Raw genomic sequence first — 25,229 nt, forward strand, 5'->3', positions numbered from 1 at the left:
AAATAAACAGTAATGTTTTAAAGTAAAAAACATATATTTATATCATTAAAAGTGATTAGAATGCTGAAATAAATATCCTTTAATTTTTAAAGTATTTATCAAACTCATAAGTTCAATTGTTTGAATATCTATTAACCAACTATTACATCTAACAATTAAATAAAAAATCTTAACACATGATAAACCAAATATAAAAAATAAAATAGCAGAAAAATATAAATCCTCCAATAGTACATTGGCAACATTTTCTTTAATTTTTTAAAGCTTTTGAAATACTATTATAACTTGAAGTTAAAATAATAAAAAAAATAAAAGAAATAAATAAATATAAAATTATAATAAATAAATAAAGGTAAAAGAAAATAAATTACTAATTATAATAGAAAACAAATCACAGTGAAGATTGTCTTGAAAGATTATTGCACCTTTCTTTTTTCTTTTTCAGTTTTTCTTATGGTATTTCATTTTTAAGTTTTAATAATTATTTTTTTTTAATTTTTATTAAATAATGTTTAAGAGAAGTTATTATAAACTATAAATATGGAATGTTAATTAAATTAAGATAAATAGTGATTATGGAAATAAGAGTTGCCTTTGTAAATAGGAAATAGATAATTATTATTCAAAGGATAGAGCGAAAGAAGACTGGCATCTATAGACTTCTACCGACCAAAACACAGCCGCACAGAAGCAGAAATGATACCAAAAACGGTAATCATCGAAAACCCAAGTCGGCCATTGTTGTATCTCTTCCTTTCTCTTTATGAGAAGATATTTCCAAGATTGGGAAGATGGAAAATGAAAGGGAAAATAAAGAAAAAAGAAAAAAAGAAAAAAGAAAAGAAAAGCTCAAAGGAGAATTTGGGCAACGTGAGCTCTGGATCATCCACGTGGCATGATATCAGTGGTTAGGTGCTTTTGACAGGGGTTGTTTTCTCTAGCTGCCTTTCTTTCTCTCTCATGCGCTGCCATGTCAGAAGTGTAAACCCCGTTCCATGACCCTGGCTAATTTCGCATTGTATGCTTCTCTCTCTAAAAGAACACCTTCTCTCTCTAAAGGGATTGATCATATCTCTCTTATATAGCCTTGAGTGTCTTTCTCTATTTATTTTCATTTGTTGGCGTGTGGGTGTCTACCTATTTTGTTCTCTCTCTTCCTCGTATCTCTCATATGCCTCTTGTGCTTCCATGCCCTAATTTCTCTGCATATCCTCTTCCCACTGTTTTTCTATCAATCTCTTAATATTTCAGAATACAACACACTCTGTATTGATTTTGGATTCTCAACAAAGGTTGGTGAGCTTGTTTTCCTATCTGGATACTCTTTTTTTATTTTTTATTTTTTTTTTATACTTGGTTATTGATTCAAGTTTTATGGGTTTTTTAGAAGCTAATTTCTCATGTACTATGATATTGATGTTACGAATATATTGCTTGATTTAGGAGATATTGTGGTTGCTTTATTGATTGGTGCTGAATAATTTGGTAATTTGCAGTGATTTGATTATTGGGTTTTAGAAGTATGTGGGGTAATTCAATGGTCAATGGAATGGGGTCTTGGGTTTTTGTGTGCGTAAATGTATGTGCTTGGTTAAGTTCTTCTTGTTTGAATGTTCAATTTTGGCACTCCTTTTGTTGCGAGTAAATGTGTGTGCTTGACATTTATTAAATTTCATTCTTTAATTTAGATGGTTCAATTGTTTACATTGTAGAGCTTCTGGTTGCTTGATTTAGTAGTTTGTTCTAGTTTAGGTAGCCTTTTTTTGGGTTCCTCTATGGTTTGTGTTTTTATAATAAACTGATTCCAATTGGGTTTCCAGAAACAAGCTGATGACCGATATTCTTGTGCCACTAAGTGAATTCACAGCTACCAAGTGACAAGTTGGAAGTCGATAGGTTTGTGTTACGTACCACACCTGCACAACTTGAACAGAGAAATAGGGAGAGGAAGGGATAGAAATAGATTGGGTTGAGAAAAGAAATAGAAAGGGAAGAAGATTTAGAGGGAATTAGTGAAGAAAAGAGAAAGAAGAGTTCTGAATTTGTTATTGATTTTAGGAATGCCCCAATAACAGGTACCTTCCTCCTATTTATACTAACACTACCTAATTGTAACAAAATAGCAGAATACTGCCTGCCCATTACAATCAGCCTTCCTAAGCCAACTCATCAAACTCTCCATCCCTTAGTCATAGCAGTTTGGTCGGTTGCCAATAAGTAGCGACAAATCTATTGCCAAGTATGAAAATAAATTGCTCCTGCTTTTGTGCTGATCTTACTTACCAGTCTTTTTTCATCAGGGGCTGGCTTAGGCTTTACTTTGAAATACCTGTGTGGCCTTTTTTTCTTTTTGGTGTTTGCTGCAATGCATTCTTGGTATCATCTTTAGAAGGACATACAATTGGTCTGATTAGTTTTTTTATTTTTTATTTTTATTTTTTTTAACTTTTTCAGTTTCTGTTACCTGTCAATGTTGCATTAATTTTTCTAAATACCTTTTATAACGCAAGCACCAGTGTATAAAAATCAAATTGCTAAGCTTTTACCAAATAAATGTGCATGAGTCACTTCATCAATTTTTCCATCTCTTTTTGTTATTGGCTCTGCATTTGTCTTATTATATTTCATTTAAAGTCTTGGACAGCTCATTGAGCGTTTTATTTGCCTAAATTGTTCTTGTCAAACCATCTTCTTCACTAATGCATGGCATGTTTGTGTCAATTTTAGTTCCAAATGTAATGCAGAGGATTGAGATATGAAGGATAGTGGTTCAACTGCTAGCAAAATGATAAACAGAAACTGGGTCTTGAAGCGCAAGCGGAAAAAGCTTTTGTATGGACGAGTCATTACCAATAGTAAGGAAGAGAAGTTAGCAGTCCTGGAATCTCCGAGGAATACTTCTGCTGCTAAATGCAGGCCAAGGAATGAATTATGTTCTGATTTATCTTCATCCAAGAAGAAAGGAAATGATGGGGTGAGTTATCATATTTTCTGTTTAATACTCGATCAGGTAACTTATCTTAGCTTATCCTAAAAGTCCTTGATGAGAAGAAGTTGCAAATTTTTGGTTCTTAATAGGTTTATGTTTTATATTTATTGTCTGTAAAGACTTGTACGATCTGTGAAATTGTCAAGAAAGCTCTGTTGATGACTGTTGAAGTTTGTGCTGTAAAAGTGGGGATTACATGGGGATGCTTCTGTCATCTTAAGCCCTGTTGATTGACTATTGAAGTTCATGCCATAAAAGCAGATGTTCTATGGGATGATTCTATCATACCATGTTGGGATCACCTCCTTAACGCGAAGAACAAAAAAAAATATGCACACACTACTTCAACAAAATTTGAGTTTAACTATCAAACAATGAGGCTAAAAACCCTCATCTTTGCTTTCATTAATGCACATATCTGATTACAAATATATATATTTGTTAATTATTACTCAATTTTCGAAAACACTATCTTCTTTTTAGTTCAGAACAACATTTGTTGGAAATCAATATAATTTGATCAATTTGGGGTGTTCCTATCTCATTTTGATGTAGGCTTCCCTACATTATCATTTTCATCCGTAACTGTACATGTAGATAAGGGCCAGGACAACTTGCATGGAGTTGTTTGATTTTGTTTTACGGTCGAGACATTTAGATACATGCATGTTTCCTACGTAGTACTACTTCTTTCTGCTTGATATAGGCTGTGTCGAGTTCATAATGTTTGCTTTCTTCATCTTCTTTTACTTTTCCTTTTTTTGGTCCTGTTGTTACACAAATTTTCAATGCTAAAATGATACGTTGGGTTCCATTTCCTCTGTTGCTGTTAATGTTTATACCTTACTACAGTGGTTAATCCCTGTTAGTTTAAAAAGTTGCTGATCATCATTATGATTCTAGTTGCACGAGAGATTAGCATTTAGAGTTTTCTGACATCTTAGATTTTTTTCCCTGTTAAAAAGACAGTTTCCTCTATTTTGTATGTCTACTGAAAATCTTAACCACCAGTCTACCTTTTTTCCAGTATTACTATGAATGTGTGATCTGTGACGTTGGTGGCAACTTGTTGTGTTGTGATAGCTGTCCCCGAGTCTATCATCTTCAGTGCCTTGATCCGCCTCTTAAGGTATGTTTCCTTCAATTATTGTATTGCAGTTCACTTGTTTGCAAATTTCTGCAAGATTATTAATATTTCCTCTGGACTTAATTTTGATCTTCTTATTTATTCATAACTTAAGCGCATTCCAATGGGGAAGTGGCAATGCCCCAAGTGCTGTCAAAAGAGTGATCCGCTTAAGTCCATTACCCAACTGGATTCCATTTCAAAACGGGCAAGAACAAAAATTGTTATGACAAATTCTAGGACTGCAGTTAGGTCATCTGACACTGACAATGTATCCCGGATTTTTGGAAGCTCCATTCTCTCCAAACGAAGGCCCTCCAGCAAAGGGAAATCAGTGTTAAATTTTGGAGTTAAGTCCCATGAAAAGGAACCAGATTCTTATATGGATTTATCTAGGAGCACCAAGCCAAGTGATCCATCCCTTGGTGTTTCTATAGAGTGTACCTCATCGTGTGTGAATGCTGATGATGCAAAGAAACCTGACTTGTCTCCACCTGAATCACCTGCAGACAAGAAGTCAATTTCTCTTGCTGAGGAAACTTTGTCTCATTCTAAACTTACAAAATCTAGGCCAAATGGTGAAGCATCTGATGGAAAACATGACTTGTCTTGTAATAGTGGATATCCAAGAAAGAAAATTGTACTTGCAATAGGTGCTGCCACTGAGAAAGATAAAAAAAGAAAACGTGAAGGCCCTAATGGGGACAGCATAAAGAAGCATAGGACTGACAAGGGTAAAGCTAAACATACTTCTAAGAAGTTGGGATCTAAAGGCAATAATTCAACCTCTGGGAGTAGTAAATTGCACCAGAAAAAGAAAACTGTTACTCATGTGGTTTCTGTATCTTTATCAAAGAATGATGTTAGAACAAAGAGCTTAGATGCACATGCACTGGGAAAGAATGAGGTATCTGTTTTCTCTGCATTTTTTATTATTTCCACTAGGATCTGTGGTCATTTTGCCTTCCAACTTCCATGTGGATTCTTTTGAAATTTCTTCTCAACTCATAAAAAAAATTATACTGTTCTTTAACATTTAGGCATTTTCTTTGTTGCTGTTCCTTTGTTTTACTCTTCAGTGGCTATCATCAATATTTTTCCTTATTAGGTATTACCTTTATAACTACATGGAATCTCTTGATCTAGTTTCACTCTTAATCTGAATGTATGTGTGGTGTCAGTTGGTCCTATAGATTTTTGTTTCATACTTTTTGATCATTGTCATCTGCTTCAGGCCAGTTTTTTCCTGTTTTCATATAACACTATTGTTTTCATCTCTATGGCTTTAGTTGGGGTGCAACATATTTGCTGTTATGCTTATGTTTAATTAGATGCATTTATTTTTATCAGAAGCTTCCTGGGGAACTTGTGCACCCATTAGATGAATCTGGTAAAGCTGGGGTTGATGTGGATGAAACACGAATATGTGAAGATATTATCCTAGAACTTCAACAGGTGAGTCAACTCATATTAAGAATATTTGTAGAGTTTCTTCTATCAATCTCTTAGATGTAGAAAAATGCTTTCTTCTTGAGAAATTGAGGATGATTTTACAAATTTATTATGCCTTCTATCTGTTCATCACAGGTTGATCGGGTTTTGGGATGTCGAATTCATGGTGATAATTCAAGTTCTTCACGAATCTCTTTGATTGCCACAGATGACCTGCCTTCTGAGGAATTGGTTATTCGAGAAACACAAAATAGAGAGGAAAATTCTAATTTTGATATTGATACAGATGTAGCAGTTACTGAAAATCTTGCAGGAGACTCTTCTGGCATCAATCAAAGTTTTGACTGGGGAGAAAGCATGAAGAATGACATGAGAGTGGATAAAATACATGTATATAAAAGATCTGCTATTAAAGATTATAAAGGAGAAAATGCCAAGGATTTAGCAGGGAAAGATGACGAGGATTCAAATTCTGAAGGCCTAAATAGTAAAGATCAAGATGAGTCGGCAGAAAGTATAGAAGATTCTGTAAAACAGCATGAAAAGGTTCTGGCAGAGAACGTTGATGTTTCATTGAAAAGTCAAGGTGTGATTGAAGTTTCCAAAGACTGTGAAGCACATTTATCTCCTGAAACCAAAGTCAGAGAAGAAGCAGATATGGAAATGATAATCAATGGTGGTGGTGAAAATAAATTTCAGGAGCCTGCCAAGATGGAACCTGCATGTACAAATGGGGAGACAACATCATATGAATTCTTAGTTAAATGGGTAGGGAAATCTCATATACACGATAGTTGGATTTCTGAATCTCAGCTGAAAGTTCTTGCAAAGAGAAAACTAGAAAATTACAAGGCAAAGTATGGAACAACTGTGATAAACATATGTGAAGAAAAGTGGAAGCAGCCTCAGCGTATAATAGCTCTCCGTGCTTCCAGGGATGGCACACAGGATGCTTTTGTAAAATGGACTGGTCTTCCTTATGATGAATGCACTTGGGAAAGATTGGATGAACCTGTTCTGTTAAAATCTCGATATTTGATTGATGTGTTTGATCAATTGGAAAAACAAACACTGGTAAAAGATGCCATGGGGAATGATCTGATGAAGGGCAGGGGTGATGGTCATCAAAATGAGATTGTTTCTCTCACGGAGCAACCTAAGGAACTGAAAGGAGGTGCCTTGTTTCCCCATCAGCTTGAAGCATTGAATTGGTTGCGTAAATGCTGGCATAAGTCCAAAAATGTGATCCTTGCTGATGAGATGGGGCTTGGGAAAACAGTATCTGCTTGTGCTTTTATTTCATCACTATATTTTGAGTTTAAAGCTTCTTTGCCTTGTCTGGTCTTAGTTCCACTTTCCACAATGCCTAACTGGCTTGCTGAGTTTGCATTGTGGGCTCCTAACTTAAATGTTGTGGAATATCATGGGTGTGCAAAAGCAAGGGCCTTAATTCGCCAATATGAGTGGCATGCTAGTGATCCAAATGAGATGAATAAGAAAACTGCTGCATGCAAATTTAATGTTCTTTTAACTACTTATGAAATGGTTCTTGCTGACTCCTCCTATTTGCGTGGAGTTCCCTGGGAAGTGCTTGTGGTTGATGAGGGCCACCGTCTAAAGAATTCAGGAAGTAAGCTGTTCAGCTTGCTGAATACATTCTCTTTTCAACATCGTGTTCTCTTGACTGGTACCCCTCTTCAAAATAACATTGGTGAGATGTACAATTTACTTAATTTTTTACAGCCGGCTTCATTTCCTTCTCTATCTTTGTTTGAGGAGAAATTTAATGATCTTACAACTGCGGAAAAAGTGGAGGAATTGAAAAAGCTTGTTGCTCCACATATGCTTCGACGGCTTAAAAAGGATGCCATGCAAAATATTCCTCCCAAGACAGAACGAATGGTTCCTGTTGAGTTGACTTCTATCCAAGCTGAATACTATCGTGCAATGCTAACAAAGAACTATCAGGTATTACGAAATATTGGAAAAGGGGTTGCTCAGCAATCAATGCTGAATATTGTAATGCAGTTGAGAAAGATTTGCAATCATCCTTATCTCATACCAGGTACGGAGCCTGATTCTGGGTCAGTAGAATTCCTTCATGAAATGCGAATAAAAGCTTCGGCCAAGCTCACTCTACTGCATTCAATGCTAAGAGCATTATATAAGGAAGGTCATAGAGTTCTTATTTTCTCGCAGATGACCAAACTTCTGGATATTCTTGAAGATTATTTAACTGTAGAGTTTGGGCCCAAAACATATGAGAGAGTAGACGGATCTGTATCTGTCTGTGATCGTCAGGCAGCAATTGCACGTTTCAACCAAGATAAAAGCCGATTCGTGTTCTTGTTATCAACACGCTCATGTGGCCTGGGAATCAATTTGGCAACTGCTGACACTGTCATTATTTATGATTCTGATTTTAACCCACATGCTGATATCCAAGCAATGAACCGGGCACATCGAATTGGACAATCTAATAGACTTTTGGTGTATCGACTTGTTGTTTGTGCCAGTGTTGAAGAGCGCATCTTGCAGCTTGCTAAAAAGAAACTGATGCTTGATCAGCTTTTTGTGAATAAGTCTGGATCTCAGAAGGAAGTGGAAGATATTCTACGATGGGGATCAGAGGAACTTTTTAGTGATTCTTTTACCATGAATGGGAAAGATACTGGTGAAAGTAATAGCAACAAAGATGAGGCAGTAATTGATATAGAGCAAAAGCTGAGGAAAAGGGGTGGTGGCCTTGGGGATGTGTACAAGGATAAATGTACAGATGGTGGCAACAAGATTGTCTGGGATGAAAACGCAATTGCAAAATTGCTTGACCGTTCAAACCTGCAGTCTGGGATAGCTGATGTTACTGAAATGGATTCTGAGAATGATATGCTTGGATCCGTAAAGGTGATGTGTTATACTCAAGTAAATAAATATGATGTGATTTTATTTATAATCTGTTCATGAATTGCAACATAGGAAACTAATTATATTTTGCTGTTATATCGAACTCAAAACCAAAGTAAAGCCTGCAAGGCAATGTAAGACAGCTTGCAAATTAGAATTAAGGCTCATTTTTAGATTTGCTTTGAAAGCTAGAAAGATAAAGAAGTTATTTGGATTTCGGACAATGAGGGTTGTGAAGGGTGAATGATTAAGGCATGGCTATTGAAGGCACAGGGGCACTGAGAGAGATTGGGCGCAAAAGAAATTACTTTCCCCGAAAATTTTAGCTAAATATTCATATCAAACTCAAAATATTGGCATGTCAACATCAAAAATCTAAAATCCAAATATAATGGAGATAAAAGAAGGCAAAATATTCATAAAAACGAACCGAGTATTAAAAATACAACATCCAATTTCTGAAAAATGTCACTTTCCTTTTTTTATTTTAAATTTTTTAAAGTCACTTTGTTAAGGTTTAAAAAACAAAATGTATGTGTGTGATGGCCAGAATATTATTTACTGGCCATTTGAGCAGTTTATTTCTTTCTTCTTTAATTTTTAGGAGAATTTATTCTATACTTTGAAATTTATTCTAGGGTAGTTTGATGCATATCTCAGTTCTGTTCGTATGATAAATAGAAAAATGTGAGGAGCAGTGGAGGGGATAGAGAGAGGACTTGGAATAAGTTGGGAGGAGAGAGATTTGAGGTGTGTAAATGTTGGAAACAGGAGTATTGGAGTCAGGCTGTTGGTAGGGTAGGCATCAAGTAATGCGAGGGCCTTCCCCAGTGTGTTGATACTAAATTTGGAAGATCCAGCAGTTGAGTATAGTGGAGGTAGACTCTATTTGGTTGGTGATGGAGGCTTGTAGGCATGCATTTCTTGCACCATGTGGCTGGTGGCCAATAAAGCATGTCCCTCTGATGCTTTGTTGCCTCAATCTAGTAGAGGCATATGGTCTAAGGCCTAGTGTGCCTTAACCATGCGTTTAACAACTATGGATTACAGTTTAGGGACCCAATAAAAGGTATTCGAGGAGAAAGTGGTTAGGTTAGTTTTAATGAAAGTTTTCTAGGGTTTGAAAGGAAAGAATTTTCAAAAATGAATTACATCAGAATCTATTTTTTAAAATGGAAGAAATAACAAGATTCTATCTTCAAAACCATGGATATTTAAGACATTACATCCAAGGTCATAGATGTAACACTAAGATGGAATTGGATCACATAATCCAAAAGAAGCATAATTCTCGTTAAAAATTCTCCCCAAGCTAGTTGTAAAAACTCTCTTGGAAAATGAAAGCCTGAATCTTTGCTTTTGTTCAACAAAAAAGCATTTCAAGTGTTAGTCTAGCTTGTGCAGAATCAAAGATTGAGTACAAGCAAGGATATTTTCTCACAATTGGATCTTGGAAGATGATGTCGTGGCATCATGAAGAAAGCTCATATGTAATTTATATGTACAAGTTAAAACGTCAAATCCATCTTAATATGTACATTTACCATCTAAACCACAATGCTACACTTTATTACTAGTTGAATTGCAGTCTTGCAAAACTTCCTCTTGAACTTAGATACCAGTCACACAACTTATGTTGCATGTTTTCATTTTACTCATCCTGTTTAAATCCTATGGTAGACATTTTCGTCACTCCTAAATTCTCTGACTGATTCATGGTTGTAATTCTAAGTCCTGTAAGCCTTAAAATTTACTATTTCTTGAGCTCTATGCTGTCCACATTATGTGACACGTGCTTTTCTAATTGAATTGTTATTCTTGTTTCCTCAGAATGTTTGGTGGAATTTCATACTTGACCATAATGTGCTCCACCTTGTCTAAAACTGACTTTACTGTAGTAGATAATTGAGGGTCTATACTGAGATGTTTGCATGGTTGCAATGATTTTGGTTTATAAATGGCCTTCACTCGCAGTCACTACTAATTATCACTACCTCTGAGATTGTTATGACGTGAACCTGCTTATAAATGTTTAGGGGCTGCTTTTGCCTGTATATCAATTTTAGTCTTTTACATTTTTGGCTGGCTTTCATATTAAGTACCCATATAATAGGAAGGGCAATCAATATAGGAGTGAATAATGTTGTTTTCTGTACCTATTCCAATGGCAAGTTTTTGTTGCACATTGACTCATGATAAAAATGTATGACTCACATGAGGATCTTTGGTTTGCATGGTTTTACTTGAACTTTTTTTTTTTCCCTTTTGCCAGTGAAATATCTTTTTAACGGGTGTCTTTTGGTTCAAAATGCTTCTCATGGTTTTGAAATATCTTTGTTGGATTTTTTGTTCTTACTTTTTGGTTGCATGTGGATTTGCTTTTTTATTTTATTTATTTAGCAGGGTGTTTTATTTCTATTGAATTGTCTGAGAATTACAAAGAAATGAAATCTTCTTTGCTGGTTTTGATTAAAAAATAACACAGTATTTCTCCTAAGCAGTCTGTGGAATGGAATGATGAAACAACAGAAGAGCAAGGTGGGGCTGAATCACCTCCTGTTGTCGCTGATGATATTTGTGGACAAAATCTTGACAGGAAAGAGGATAACATGGTTATTGCCACTGAAGAAAATGAATGGGACAGGCTTCTGCGCTCAAGGTGGGGAGCTTTTATCTGTGCTTACACTTTTACAAAGTTTTTCTGTATTTATTCCTGATGTGATATTATGTATATATTAAATTTTTAATGTTGTTTTGCCATGCAAGAAAGAAATTTTAATTCATTCTGCAGCAACTTATATGCAAGAGAGAAAATCATTTATGTGACAAAAATTCAAAGAAGTTATGAGGCAGCTTGTATATCCTCAAATTGCTGTCCACTGAAGGTTCTTTTCACTGTTAATAAAACAATCTTGTCTACATTTTGTTCCACATGAGAGTTGGATAAAAATCTGTCTCAAATTAAATGCATTCAGAAATGAAAGAGGTGATGCATCTTCATTAGAAACAGTCCAGAAAATGATGAAATTGATACATGGGTATATTACTATTTAGTCCCCAAGGTTTACTAATATTAGTTACTTAGTCAGTCCCTCTATTTCTAAATTGAATTAGTATGTCACTATATTTTGATTTCATTAACAAATTTGCACTTCTGTCCAAAAATTGTACCATTCTGTTAGTTAAAGTGGCCCAAAGTGTGAAATTCCATACATGCCCTATATTAACAAATATAATGACGAAATTGCTCTACCCTTCCCATTCTCTCTCTCTCTCTCTCTCCCTCCCCCCCTCCCCCCACCTCTTCTCTCTTGCATTCTCTTCGTTCTCTCTCCTATACATCCTTGCAAACCCAAAAACTGTTATCCCTCCACCCAACAATTGCACCATCCTCATCAACCCATCCCCCCCACTCTAGCTGCTCTCTGTATCATTTATCTTCCGTACCTCATCTTGCTACTTCATCGTTGAGGGCCCCCTTCTTTGGTGCTCTTTTGTGGCACAATGACCTTTGGAGTTGATTGGCTGTCTTTGGTGGAGGTGTTTGAGTTTGGTGTGTAATGGTGGCAACTGTTGAGTTTTAGAAAGAAAGAAGAAAAGGGAGAGAAAGGGAGAGAAGTGGAATGAACCTCAAATGATTACATTTACATTTACTTGTACTTGACATAATACATAAAAGTTCATATTTATAATGGAAGATACAACATATATGGCATTCCTTGAATCACTCCTTAATACAAGCACTAGTTAAGTTAATCAATTAAATGATTTTCTAATAAGCATATCCCATAAATTAAAGTAAAATCTTATCAATGCTAACAGCAACAATGGCCTTTGATTCGCATAACTTAGAAGATATGTGTGTTGGTGAGTGTGGCACTCTACATGGATATGCGGGTTAAGGGGAGGGGTTGGGAGGGGAGAAGGGTCATGGGGGTATATGAAAGATATGATTTAACTCTTTTTTGATGGTATGGCATTTGATTTTTACTCTGGTGTATATATTTTGATTAGATCTTGTTGATTAAGAGCTGATTATTGTTGATTGAAATTAGATTTTGAAATTATTGCATTGATTTTAAATTTTGAATGTTTAGATTATGGATTTGTCGAGGATTTTTTGACAATTGGTTTGTTGATTTTGGATGATTTGGGGTTTGTTGATTTTGGTTTTGTCAAGGGAGATGATAGAATCAGAGAGAGAGAGAGAGAGAGAGAGAGAGAGAGAGAGAGAGAGAAGGAAAATAGAGGGATTGACTCGTTAATATTGGCAACCTCAAGGACTAGATAGTAATTTACCTTGATGCATAGAGCTGAGATGAGTAGCTCTAAATGTGAAAACAAATGCAAGGAATGAGGATAAAAATAATACAAAATATTTTAAAACATCAAATATCTATCTTAATGGATGATTCTCTTATTATTTTAATTATGTGGCTCTTGCAGTTACTAATAACAATTGAATTGATATTTTATTACTTTTGACTCAATGAGCCATGTTTATCAATAGACTAAATTACCTTGCTGTGCCTCTTTCTAATTTGGGGGGAGCATGGTAATGTGAAGTGGTATAGCTTTAAGCTTTGTAGTGATATTAGACCACGGCAAGCGGTTGCTTCAGAAGATTTTGAAGTCCAAGTGTCTTTTGGATGAGGAAAATGATAGAGGATATCAATATCTTTCGTGAAATTCTTTTTCTCAAATTAGATTTTCATGCACTCGTTTTCTCAAATTACTAATTAGGAAAACATGGGATGTATGCTGGTATGAGCCGTGGTACAATAGCAAGTTTACTCCACTTTGACAGGAGTTTTCTATTTCAAACAATAGAAACAAAGGCAGGCTGCATGAAGTTAACTGAGTCCCAAAAACCTGTAATGTGGGGAGTGTCATTAATGCAAAATAGGAAGATTAGAATTTTATTTGGGAATTTTCATTATTATAGAATAAGGAAATTTAAAGAGTTTTTATTGTTTAAAATTATTATTATTATTAGGTCTATTATTTTATAATTTATCTTATTTAGTATTCCTAATTAGAGTTGAATTAGGATTTCTATTTCTAATTTGATTAGGGTTGTAAGCTCTATAAATAGAGTTAATTTTTTATTGTTCAGTAACTTTGGATTATGATTGTTATTGAGTTTAAATAAAATTACTGAAAATTAGTTCTCTTTTTTAAGGATTGGTCCTTGTTTATTCTTTGTTCTTACTTGTTCTACATCAATTTTGGTATCAGAGCCTAATATCAATCCAACCCATGTGTTTCCTTTTACAATTCCTTAATTTCCATTTGAGTTATTGTTACCTTAAAAACTAGAAAATAGTAGACAGTCCCAGGGCCACCACCACCTTGTACCAAGACTCATCACTATTTAGCCATCAAATCAGAGCACTGCCACCAGACATCAACTTGCTATCCTCAGGCGAGTCTAATGGTGCCTTTCCAACATCCTGAGATCACTCAGATTACCAGATCCGATCGGATCAGGTCTAGATCTGATCGGGTCAGGTCTTGACCTGAATCACGACCTGCGAGGTTTCTAGCATCTGCACTCTCCCCGACGCTCGCCTACTGCCAATCTAAGCCTTCCTTCCATCGAAAATTAGTTTTGACGCCCCTGAAGCAAGAATCCAATGGGTCGAGTTAACTAACCTGTTTCTTCACCATTTGAGTTCAAGTCCTCTGCTATTGTGTACGCAGGATCTGGTCCCAGCAACAACCCACATTAGATAGCCACATCAGCTTGCTACTTTAACGCCACATCACCTGCCATCAGTACCACGCCATCACTGCCACATTAGCAAAATTTTAAGAGTTTCTTTCCTTGCTAAGTTCCATGTCCTGCATATGATTTTGTAGCCCGTTTGCTGCAGAAACAGCTCTTAAAAGCTGAATTTTGAGTTTTTTCAAGTAAAGTGTGTTTTCTTACTTCAAATGCTATGGAAACATATATTGAGAGGTTAGAAGAGGAGATCAATTACTACAAAAATGTTCTCGAAGATATTAATTATAACATCAAATTTCATAAGGGTCAATTACAATCTCTATGTCATTGGATAGATAATTATAGTTATAGAAGTGATCATGAAAGGTGTTCTTTCTTTTGTGGTAAATATCTTGACGTCAAACAGATTTTACTAGATAAAGAAAGAGAATATGAAGATTTACAGAAGTTTTTACAAGGAAAGAGAGCTTGAAGAATGCAGGGATGAATTTGTGATTTCAGGTGCGGAAAAATTGAAAACACAGCTTGATAAGTTATCAAAATTAGATGTACAGGTTGATCAGTTATCAAAAATAGAGCTTAATAAGCATCTAGCTGTGCAAGAACTTAAAGAAGAAATTAAAATTGTAAAGCAAGAAAAGAAGTTTGACTTTGATAATGAACGAAAAGAAGATTTGATAGAGCAACTTGAAGATGAAAATAAGGAACAAAATGAGCAACCTAAGTTTGAAGAGTCTGAAATTGAAAAATCCAAAGTTTTGATTGTTGAACTTTTACCTATTAAAGAGCTTATTCCATAGCATGGAGTTGATCAAGTTGTAGAAACTCCAATTGAAATTGAAGAAAATCAACTTATGGAGCCAACAAAAGAATTTGAAAATTGAAATCTTGTTCCTAAGGACTTTTCAACAATCGTTTCTATTGATTTTATCTGTCCAGATGTTTTAAAGAATACAAAAGAGAGCGTAAACTTTTTTCAAATCAATTTTGTTGCTACCGTTCAAGAAGATTGTATTGTGTGTTTTCCATATCTAGTTTGTGATCATTTAGCACTTCAAGTCTCGAGGATGAGTTTTCTCCAACCAAGGGAAAATAATGCTAAATAGAAAGATTAGAATTTTATTTAGAAATTTTAATTATTATAGAATTAGAAAATTTAAAGAGTTTTTGTTGTTTAGGAATTTTATTATTATTAGGTCTATTATTTTCTAATTCATGTTATTTAGTATTCCTAATTACGGTTGAATTAGGGTTTCTATTCCTAATTTAATTAGGGTCGTAAGCTCTATAAATAGAGCTAATTTTCTATTATTCAGTAACTTTGGATTATGATTATTATTGAGATTAAATAAAATTATTGAGAATTATTTCTCTTTTCCAGTGATTGGGCCTTCTTTATTCTTTGTTCTTACTTGTTCTACATCAGTCATACAGTGAGACTCCTTGTTTGTTATGGGATGTATGCCTTTTATGGCCAAAGAAGGCCTTAAGGAGAAAGAAATAGGTCATATAACAATATGTAGAACTAAAACAGAATTCAGGGAAAACTAAAATTAAAAACATTATATCGTTGCTGAATAGCGATGTATATTAGAATTTCCTTGTAGGTCCCATTAAACTAAATAATCGCCTTCCATTTAATGTAGTGAAATATATTAAGTAACTGTAGAAAGAGATGATTCTCCTTAATTTCAATTAATCTGTACATGGGTATATATATACAATTGATTCCTATAATTGTGTTCTACTAATTAGGAAGAAATTCTAAATAGGAATATAGAATACAGAATATACAAAGAAATAATATAGTGATTGACTTTCCATAACACTCCCCCTCAAGTTGGAGCATAGATGTTAATCATGCCCAACTTGTTATAAATGTAGTCAATCCTAGCTCCATTCAGAGCTTTTGTGAAAATATCTCCTAACTGCTCTCCAGTTTTGATATGTCCTGTTGAGATAATTTGTTGTTGAATCTTTTCACGAACAAAGTGACAATCAATTTCAATATGTTTGGACCGCTCATGAAACACCGGATTAGAAGTAAATATGGAGAGCAGCTTGATTGTCACACCACAATTTCGCAGGCAGGCAGGTCTTAAAACCTGTCTCATCTAGTAATTGAAGTATCCACATTACCTCACATACTGATTGTGCCATGGCTCTGTATTCGGATTCAGCACTAGATCGAGAAACTACACTCTGCTTCTTGCTTCTCCAAGATACCAAATTTCCTCCAACAAAAACGCAATATCCAGTAGTTGACCTCCTATCAACCTTAGATCCAGCCAGTCGTGTCGAAAACATTCAACATTCAAATGCCCATGATTACCATATAACAAACCTCTTCCTGGAGCGCCCTTCAGATAACACAAGATTTGTCCCAAGGCTTCCCAATGAGCAACAGTTGGGGAAGACATAAACTGACTTACCACACTAACGGCATAAGCAATGTCAGGACGAGTGACTGTAAGGTAGTTTAATTTTCCTACCAATCTCCTGTATCTCTCTGGATCTTCAAACAACTCACTATCCCCTGCTAACAGTTGTAAATTTGGAGTCATTGGTGCACTACAAGGCTTACCACCTAATTTTCCTGTCTCTGTCAATAAATCGAGGACATATTTTCTTTGAGACAAGAAAATACCCTTATTACTTCTCATAACTTCAATACCCAAGAAATATTTTAACAATCCTAAGTCTTTGGTTCGAAACTAGGTTTGGAGGAAGGTTTTAAGAGATGAAATACCTACAGAGTCACTCCCAGTGATGACATTGTCATCCACAGACTACCAGGAGAATTAGACCAGTCTCAGATTGCCTATAAAATACTGAGTGATCACACTTACTCTTTTGCATACCAAATTCCTGTACTGCTTCACTGAATCTCTCAAACCAGGCCCTAGGACTTTGTTTCAAGCCATAAAGAGACTTCCGAAGCCTACAAACTTTACCTAACTCCCCCTAAGCAACAAACCCAGGTGGTTGCTCTATATACACCTTCTCCTGAAGATCACCATGAAGGAAAGTATTCTTGATATCTAATTGGTGCAGGGGCCAATCATATGTAGCTGCTAAAGAGATAAACAAGCGAACAGAAGTAAGTTTAGCTACAGGAGAAAAAGTGTCAGAGTAATCAACCCCATATGTCTGAGCATATCCTTTTGTTACAAGGCGTGCTTTTAACCTAGCCACAGAACCATCAGGATTTACTCATCAGAAATACTCATTTGCAACCAATAGCTTTCTTACCAGTGGGCAAAGGCAACAGTTCCCATGTACCATTAGCATCTAAAGCCTCCATTTCCTCTTTCATAGTAGCACACCAGCCAGGATGAGACAGTGCCTCACCAACAGTATTAGGTATAGGAATAGAGTCTAAAGAAGTAACAAAACACCGAGAACAAGAAGACAATTGATTATAAGAAACAAAAGAAGAGATAGGGTAAGTACATGAACGTTTACCTTTACGAAGAGCAATGGGTAAGTCTAGATCAGAATCATGATCAGTTTGAGGTAGAGGATCTCCCAATGAAGTAGCTGGTGGAGGATCTGAGTCAGGAATCTCCAATCTCCTGGAATAAACATGAACGACAGGAGTTCGAGTAGGTCTAGAGACAGAAGGAACAGGCTGTTGGAGAGGACTAGACATTGGTTGGACAGTATATATTAAGAGATCATCCTCCTCCCCCTGACTTTCATACACATATGATTGAGGAAAAAATGGAGTGGACTAAAAAAATGTGACATCTGCAGAAACAAGATAACGATTAAGAGTAGGAGAGAAACAACGGTACCCTTTTTGCAGTCGGGAGTACCCTAGAAAAACACATTTGAGAGACTTTGGATCCAATTTAGTAACCTGTGGGCGAACATCATGCACAAAATAGGTACAACAAAAAATACGGGGTTCAACAGGGAACAAAGATTTTGTAGGAAACAAAGCAGTATAAGGAATATCCCCATTAAGGACAGAAGACGGCATACGATTGATCAAAAAACATGCCGTAGAAACTGCATTCGCCCAAAAGTGTTTAGGAACTTTCATCTGAAAAAGAAGAGCATGAGTTACCTCAAGAAGATGCCGATTTTTTCTTTCAGTCATGCCATTTTGGGATGGGGTATCCACACAGGAAGACTGATGAAGAATGCCATTTTGTGTTATATAAGACTGAAATTGTGTTGAAAAGTATTCTTTGGCATTGTCACTTCTTAATATGCGCATAGAAATATTAAATTGAGTTTTGATTTCATTACAAAAGGCACAAAAAATAGAAAACAACTCAGAACGATTCTTCATTAAATATAACCAGGTAACACGAGAGTAATAATTAACAAAAGTAACAAAATAACGAAATCCAGTTTTAGAAGTAACAGAACAAGGACGTCAAACATCAGAATGAACTAACTCAAAAAGGGATGAAGCCCGTTTATTGACTCTAGACACAGAAGGCAAACGATGATGTTTTGCAAACTGACACAACTCACATTCTAGTACTGATAAAGACTGAAATTGAGGACATAGCTCATGGTTGACAAAGAAGGATGACCCAATTTACAATGAGCTTCAAGAGGTGTTTAGGTACTGGAGCAAACAAGCGACCGTGGTACATGATTTTCCAGAATGTAGAGACCACCTGACTCACGTCCTCTACCAATAATCTGCTTCGTCGTAAGATCCTGAAACAAACACTGGTAAGGAAAAAAGAAAACAGAACAATTTAAGGTACGAGTAAGTTTACTAACAGAAAGTAGATTAAAAGAGAATTTTGGTAGACACAAAACAGATAACAAAGAAATTGACGAAGTCGGGTTCGCAGTTCCAGAACCCATGACACAAGAAGTAGAACCATCAGCTAAAGTAACAGTAGAGGAAGTGAGATTAGACTGAAAAGCAGATAGAAGACTAGAATTACTTGTCATGTGATCTGTCGCACCAGAATCAATAACCCATTTGGATGAGGAAGACACAAGGCATGTAGTGGATTTACCTGACTCAGCGATCGCAGTGACAGGGGAACTGGTAGGTTTTAGAGATGCCTGATACTGGGAAAACTGTGCAAAATCCTCTGCAGATACCAAAATAGTTTTCTCAGAGGAAGACACTGTAGAATCCTCTGCTACCATATTTGCCATCTGTGATCGCTGATTTTTCCTCTGAAGTTGCAGACAATTATATTTTGTATGGCCTGACTCATGGCAATAATAACAAATGACTCCTCTTGAGTCCTGATTAGAACTAGCCTCTCAATTACGCTGATTACTTCTGTTGCCTGTAATTCCTCCTCTACTTTCTCTTCTATTATTTGGATTACGGCTAATAAAAGCACTACTGGCAGGCTGTGAAGATTGGGTACTCTTTGTACGAAGGATCCGTGTGAACGTTTCATGCAAAGAGGAAATCTCAGAACTGGAGAGAATCTGAGATTTAGTAGTCTCATACTTTGAAGGGAGGCCTGCAAGAAAACTCATAACAGCCAGTTGCTCCCGTTGGGCCTGCTGAACTTTCACATCAGGATTAAAAGGTAACAATACATTAAGTTTCTCATATACCCTTTTAAAATCCATAAAATAAGCCGTGAGAGACTTATCCTCTTTCTCAGCACGGTAGAATGCCTTACAAACATCATAAATACGGGAGATATTCCCTTTACCAGAATACAGAAAATCTAAGTAACCATAAATTCCTTAACAAATTCACAGTGATTAATTAAACTAATTACCTCACTGTGAATCGAGTTTCGAAGCTGCAAAAACAACCGAGCATCCTCCCTTAGCCAAATTTGTCGTGTATCATCCGTAGGTGGATCTTTAGTAAGGTGATCATCCTTATCAATGCTACGCAAATAGGCCATAACAATCTTATTCCACTCCAAGTAATTCGAACCATTAAGTTTGTATTCTGTGATCTTAGTCATCACCGGAATCACATCAGAAATAACATTCTTATTTTCTGTCATTTGTTGAGACAAAGAAAACTAATCGAAACGCTAATCCAAAGTGCTTACAACAGCAAAATAACCCAAAATCACAAATCATGCAAATACCAAAATAGGATATGAGAGCCAAACCTCAGAAGTCCTTTAATGGTATACTGGATCAGGCAACCGCACACAGTGGTAGAATGAGGGGGTTGAGGCGACGCCGGCGATGTTGATCGGAGTCGAAACGGCCGGTCGGCGGCCAAGGTCTCTCCTGAGCTGGGTGGTGAGAACAAATAGTCACCTTAGATAGATGACCTGCTCTGATACCATGTAGAAAGAGATGGTTCTCCTTAATTTCAATTAATCTGTATATGGGTATATATATATACAATTGATTCCTATAATTGTGCTCTACTAATTAGGAAGAAATCCTAAATAGGAATACAGAATATAGAATATACAAAGAAATAATATAGTGATTGACTTTCCATAACAGTAACAATTTTCGAGTAATCAACAACTTGTGATGAACTGAGGCTTTTCTAAAAGTCAACTATATTGGTTTTGTTAATATGCATTGGCTTAGATCAACAGTTTCCATGAGATACCAATTGTTTATCTTGTGGATTTTGCATTTCATAAACCAGTTTCCTTTTTGTAAATATTTGAACTTGTTATAACTTTTGGCTTGGTGATTTGAGTCCATCATGTTTGACTTGATAAAAAGTTTCAATTTTTTAAGCAAGGTTTTAGTTACTTTATCAGCATAGTTTTTATGGTCCTTGGTTTTATCATAAAAGCAAAAGGATGAAGTTATTGTGGTGGCCACTGTTCGAAAAGCTGGTAATGTGGCACTGGTTCTATTATAGGGGCTTATAAGCTTTGGCTTTGTTCTGCAGAAGTTTAAATTTGGAGCTTTTTGTTACTTTATCTAGGAATAGGATACTGGTTTATATGATTATAATTATATTTTGTAATGCTTTCCTTGTAAAGGAATGATAATATTGAGATTGCAACTTTGGAATTTTGTTGTGGATATGATGCCATGGATTTTTCTTTTTCTGTATTAATTTCTCTTCATTCTTCCTCATTCTTTGCAAGAAAATCTGCTAATTACCAAATCCCATACAGAATGTAGCAGTCCTCGTACTTAAATTTTTTTGTTTCTGGAGTCATCCTAAAACTCAAATTCCCGACTCACAAAATTTATAAACTCAAACATCCCCTAAATCTAATATTGGTATTGATGTCATGTGTTACCTTTCTTTGATGAATCAAAGAAGAATTAGCTCATGATTTATAAATGATCAATTTCACAGCGTACCTTTGATAAACTGGGAATTCAAAGATAATAAGATAACAAATATAATATTATTCATATAAGAGCTTCAATGGAATAACTAGGAAATAAAACTTTTATTTTGGGAGAATCTAGAGTTGATGCAAAGCAGATGAAACTTACAAAGCATTTTAAGCACATCCAACTCACTTAAGGCAATGCTTGTTCTAGATTATATAACCTATTTAATCACTGAAATTCTATATTCCTTAGTGAGCTTGATGGAACAAAGGTCTTGTTCATTAATCTATAGCGTTTTCATCCTAATACATTCCATTACACTTTATCACATTCATCGGGCATGCTCTAATTATACAAACTTTATATTCCAGTCAGAATTAGATTACATAATGATTTACTGCTAATTTTTTTTATGTGGTTTATTGGGCTTTTAGATGGGAGAAATATCAAAGTGAGGAAGAAGCAGCTCTTGGTCGAGGGAAACGCCAAAGGAAAGCTGTTTCTTACAGGGAAGCATATGCTCCACATCCGAATGAAACATTGAGTGAGGTACACCCTATTTACTTCCTTCACATGAACAAATCACTTCCTAACGCTAGTAAATATTTTGTATTGGGTGAATAATGTTGCTAATGAAGAGCAGACTAGAATGGTTATCTTTGGTGATGTCAGCTGTGATCAAATTTATCTTAATTTCTCTGTACTGTGCTTATTCATGTCCATTTTATAACTCCTTCAAACCTTGGGATATTATTCAAACTGAATTGATTCCTTTTTTTTTTTTTTTTTTTTTTTTTTTTTTTTCTTTTTTGCTTAATGTCCTAAAAAATCCAACCCTTTTGCATGGTTTTTTAATTTTAGCGAATTCATGTAGAACCAATTGAATATACGCAATGGGGAAAAATGAGGCTTGCAATTTATTTAATTCTCAATAGTCAATTAACAAAGCTAACCAGAAAACACCCAAGTTACATGGGTATTTATAGAGTAATAACCCATCCTTCTACTAATTCTAAACCAATGCTAACTACAAAAAATTCTAAACCAATACTATAACTTTTTAAATATTCCTAATGGCAATAAAATTCCTAAATAATAGAAACTTAGAGTTCCTAATAGAAATTATACTAGCAAATTTGAATTGAAGATCTGTTACATACAAAAGAACTAGGTTTAGAAAGAAAAAGTCTAGTGTAGTTAAGTGAGTTGGCATGAGTTGTTAGAACAACTGGCATGAGCTGTTAGGGATGCAGCTGGCATGAGTTGTTAGGGATGAGTTTTGACGGGAACAGTTACTTGTAGCAGTTATTGCTGTATAAAAACAGTCATAACAGCCTAGTGTAATCAGAGAAGAATCATTACACAATAATAAACTCCTTCTTCCTTTCTTCATATATTTTTCTATCTGTTCTACTCTCTTTCTTCTATAATTTCTTCCCTTTCTTCTTCTGTTCTATTCTATTTTAGGAAGAAACATTTGTTAGGGTTCAATAACCCTAACAGTTGGTATCAGAGCACTGTTGATCAGTGGCATCACTTGGAAATTATTGTTGGGACTCGCAAGATGATTAGATCTCAGGTGGTGAGTGCTGAAGCTGTGAGGATGGCATAGTTGGAGGAGCAATTCAGAATTTTCAGAGAGACCTCTCAAAGAGATTTTGAGGAGGTGAGAGCTGAGGTGAAGGGAGTAAAGGCAGATATGAGGATGAATATCAAAGAAGAGATGGAAGCAGGTTCTGTGAACATCAAGAATGCAATTCTTGATGAACTGAAACCCTTGTTGTTGAATTTGATGAATAGTAAGGGTAGAGGAACCAATGTTGGAGATGGGGTGGTGGCAGGAAATGAGGATAGGGGGATTTTACCCATGCCAAGGAATCAACAGAGGATCAGGGCTGCAGCTCTCATTCTGCAATTGCTCTAGATTTTGTATGTAACTTTAGTATTCTCCCTAAAATTAAACTAGTTACTTTTGATGGCAAGGATCCTAGGGCATGGATTAGAAAGTGTGTGAAATATTTTGAAGTTTATAAGGTTCCTAAAGAACAAATGGTGAGTATTGCTAGTCTCTTTTTGGTAGAAAGGGCAGATGCGTGGTTCCATAATTGGGTTAAAGGAGAAAGGACTAATGTGTGAGAAGGGATTGTATGCTAGATTTGGGGGGCCAGGGTTTGGAAGATGTGGAGGAATTTATGAAGATTAGGCAGGAGGGTAGTGTGGAGAATACCAAGATAGATTTGAGGATTTGGGAATCAGAATGGAGAATTTTATGCTAGGGCTTGGAGAATCATATTTTCTGTCTGGATTCATTGGGGGGGTTAAAGGATGATATAAGACCTATGATTAGAATGATGAAACCTACTACCCTATACCAAGCCTTTGAAAGTTCTAGACTGCAAGAACAGTTAGTAGAAAATACTAGAAAATTTAGACCCTTTACTAAATTCAATACCTTTAATCCTGTGACCTACAGATCCATTTCAACCCACCAAAATTCCAATAATTCCTACAAACCCACCATAGCTAGTCAAAACTTCATTTATCCACCAAAATCACCAAATACTGAAACTCTATAGTCCTGGAAACCTTAAATCAATAATACCACTAATTCCACAATACCTATCATCTCTCAACCTACCACTAATAACTCTTCAGTCAACCAAAATTCAATTAAATCCAACCCTCCAAACCAATAACAGCCTGAAAAAAGAACCTTCAAACCTTGCTATAGATGTGGTGAGAAGTATTTACCTGGTCACACTTGTAAACCAAAGGCAGCCATGGCAATTCAAGTAGAGAAGCAGGAAGAGGAACCAGTTGAGGAGGGATGTTTTGATATGGGAAATGAGTTGAATTTTGAACAAAATGGAAGAAATGACACTTTTAGTACATGCAATGAAGGGAAGTCAGGGAGCTGATACTATTAAGGTGTTGGGAACTTTCAAGAATAGGCGATTGGTCATTCTTGTTGACAGCTGTAGTACTAATAGTTTCCTTGATAAGGGAGTTGCTGAAGAGTTAAAGTTGTCTTTAGTGGAGGCACTCACTACTTCTATTGTGGTAGCTGATGGTCGAAGGATTTCTAGTTCCTTAATTTGTCACGGATTCACATGGAAAATTCAGAATAACAAATTTTCCTTTGACATGAGGATATTGGACCTTGGAGGCTTTGACATTATCTTAGGAGTGGACTGGATGAAAAGCTTCAACCCTATTCTCTTTGATTTTGAAGCTGCAAAGATTTCTTTTAAGAAGGATGGGCAGTTAATTACCCTTTATGGGAAAGAAACATTTGCTGAAGAAATTCCATTATTGTCTTGCAGCTCCTATTCTCAATTAATGCACAAGCAAGGTGCAGATTTTACTACACTAGTATTTTGCATTCAGTTTCCAACTTTTAATTCAGTTGAGAATCATTGTATGACTGCAACATCGGGTGTATCTCCTTTCTTATCTTCTTTACAATTACTGTTGCAAAAGTATAGCAGTATATTTGAAGAACCTAAGGAGTTACCACCATTTCGGACTCACAATCATGCAATTCCTTTAGTACCTGGTTCTCAACCAATAAATGTGAGACCATATCGGTATCCACACTATCAGAAGGCTGAGATGGAAAGGCTGGTGGCTGTTAGTGAAAAAGAAAGATGGCTCATGGAGATTTTGTATAGATTATAGGAAGCTCAATGACTTGACTGTCAAGAACAAGTTTCCTATTCCCATCATTGATGATTTGTTGGATGAGTTGCATGGTGCAAAGTATTTTTCGAAGATTGACCTTAGAGCAGGGTATCATCAAATCAGAT

The 25,229-nt window shown here is 35.7% G+C and overlaps 1 protein-coding gene across 1 annotated transcript in view; it reads left to right on the forward strand.

Annotated features, from left to right (window-relative positions):
* Nucleotides 1–636: 636 nt before the first annotated feature.
* The window catches only part of LOC110643060 (protein CHROMATIN REMODELING 4), a 33,176-nt gene continuing 8,583 nt past the window's right edge, over nucleotides 637–25,229 (forward strand). Inside the window, exons 1-8 of the mRNA XM_021795284.2 lie at nucleotides 637–1,292; nucleotides 2,728–2,974; nucleotides 4,017–4,118; nucleotides 4,231–5,022; nucleotides 5,466–5,570; nucleotides 5,703–8,471; nucleotides 10,973–11,130; nucleotides 21,858–21,972. Of these exons, the coding sequence (XP_021650976.2) occupies nucleotides 2,756–2,974; nucleotides 4,017–4,118; nucleotides 4,231–5,022; nucleotides 5,466–5,570; nucleotides 5,703–8,471; nucleotides 10,973–11,130; nucleotides 21,858–21,972 (4,260 nt within the window). The 5' untranslated portion in view covers nucleotides 637–1,292; nucleotides 2,728–2,755. The remainder of the gene's footprint in view (nucleotides 1,293–2,727; nucleotides 2,975–4,016; nucleotides 4,119–4,230; nucleotides 5,023–5,465; nucleotides 5,571–5,702; nucleotides 8,472–10,972; nucleotides 11,131–21,857; nucleotides 21,973–25,229) is intronic.

Source organism: Hevea brasiliensis, chromosome 4, assembly GCF_030052815.1.
Source record: "Hevea brasiliensis isolate MT/VB/25A 57/8 chromosome 4, ASM3005281v1, whole genome shotgun sequence".
Classification (NCBI taxonomy): Eukaryota; Viridiplantae; Streptophyta; class Magnoliopsida; order Malpighiales; family Euphorbiaceae; genus Hevea; species Hevea brasiliensis.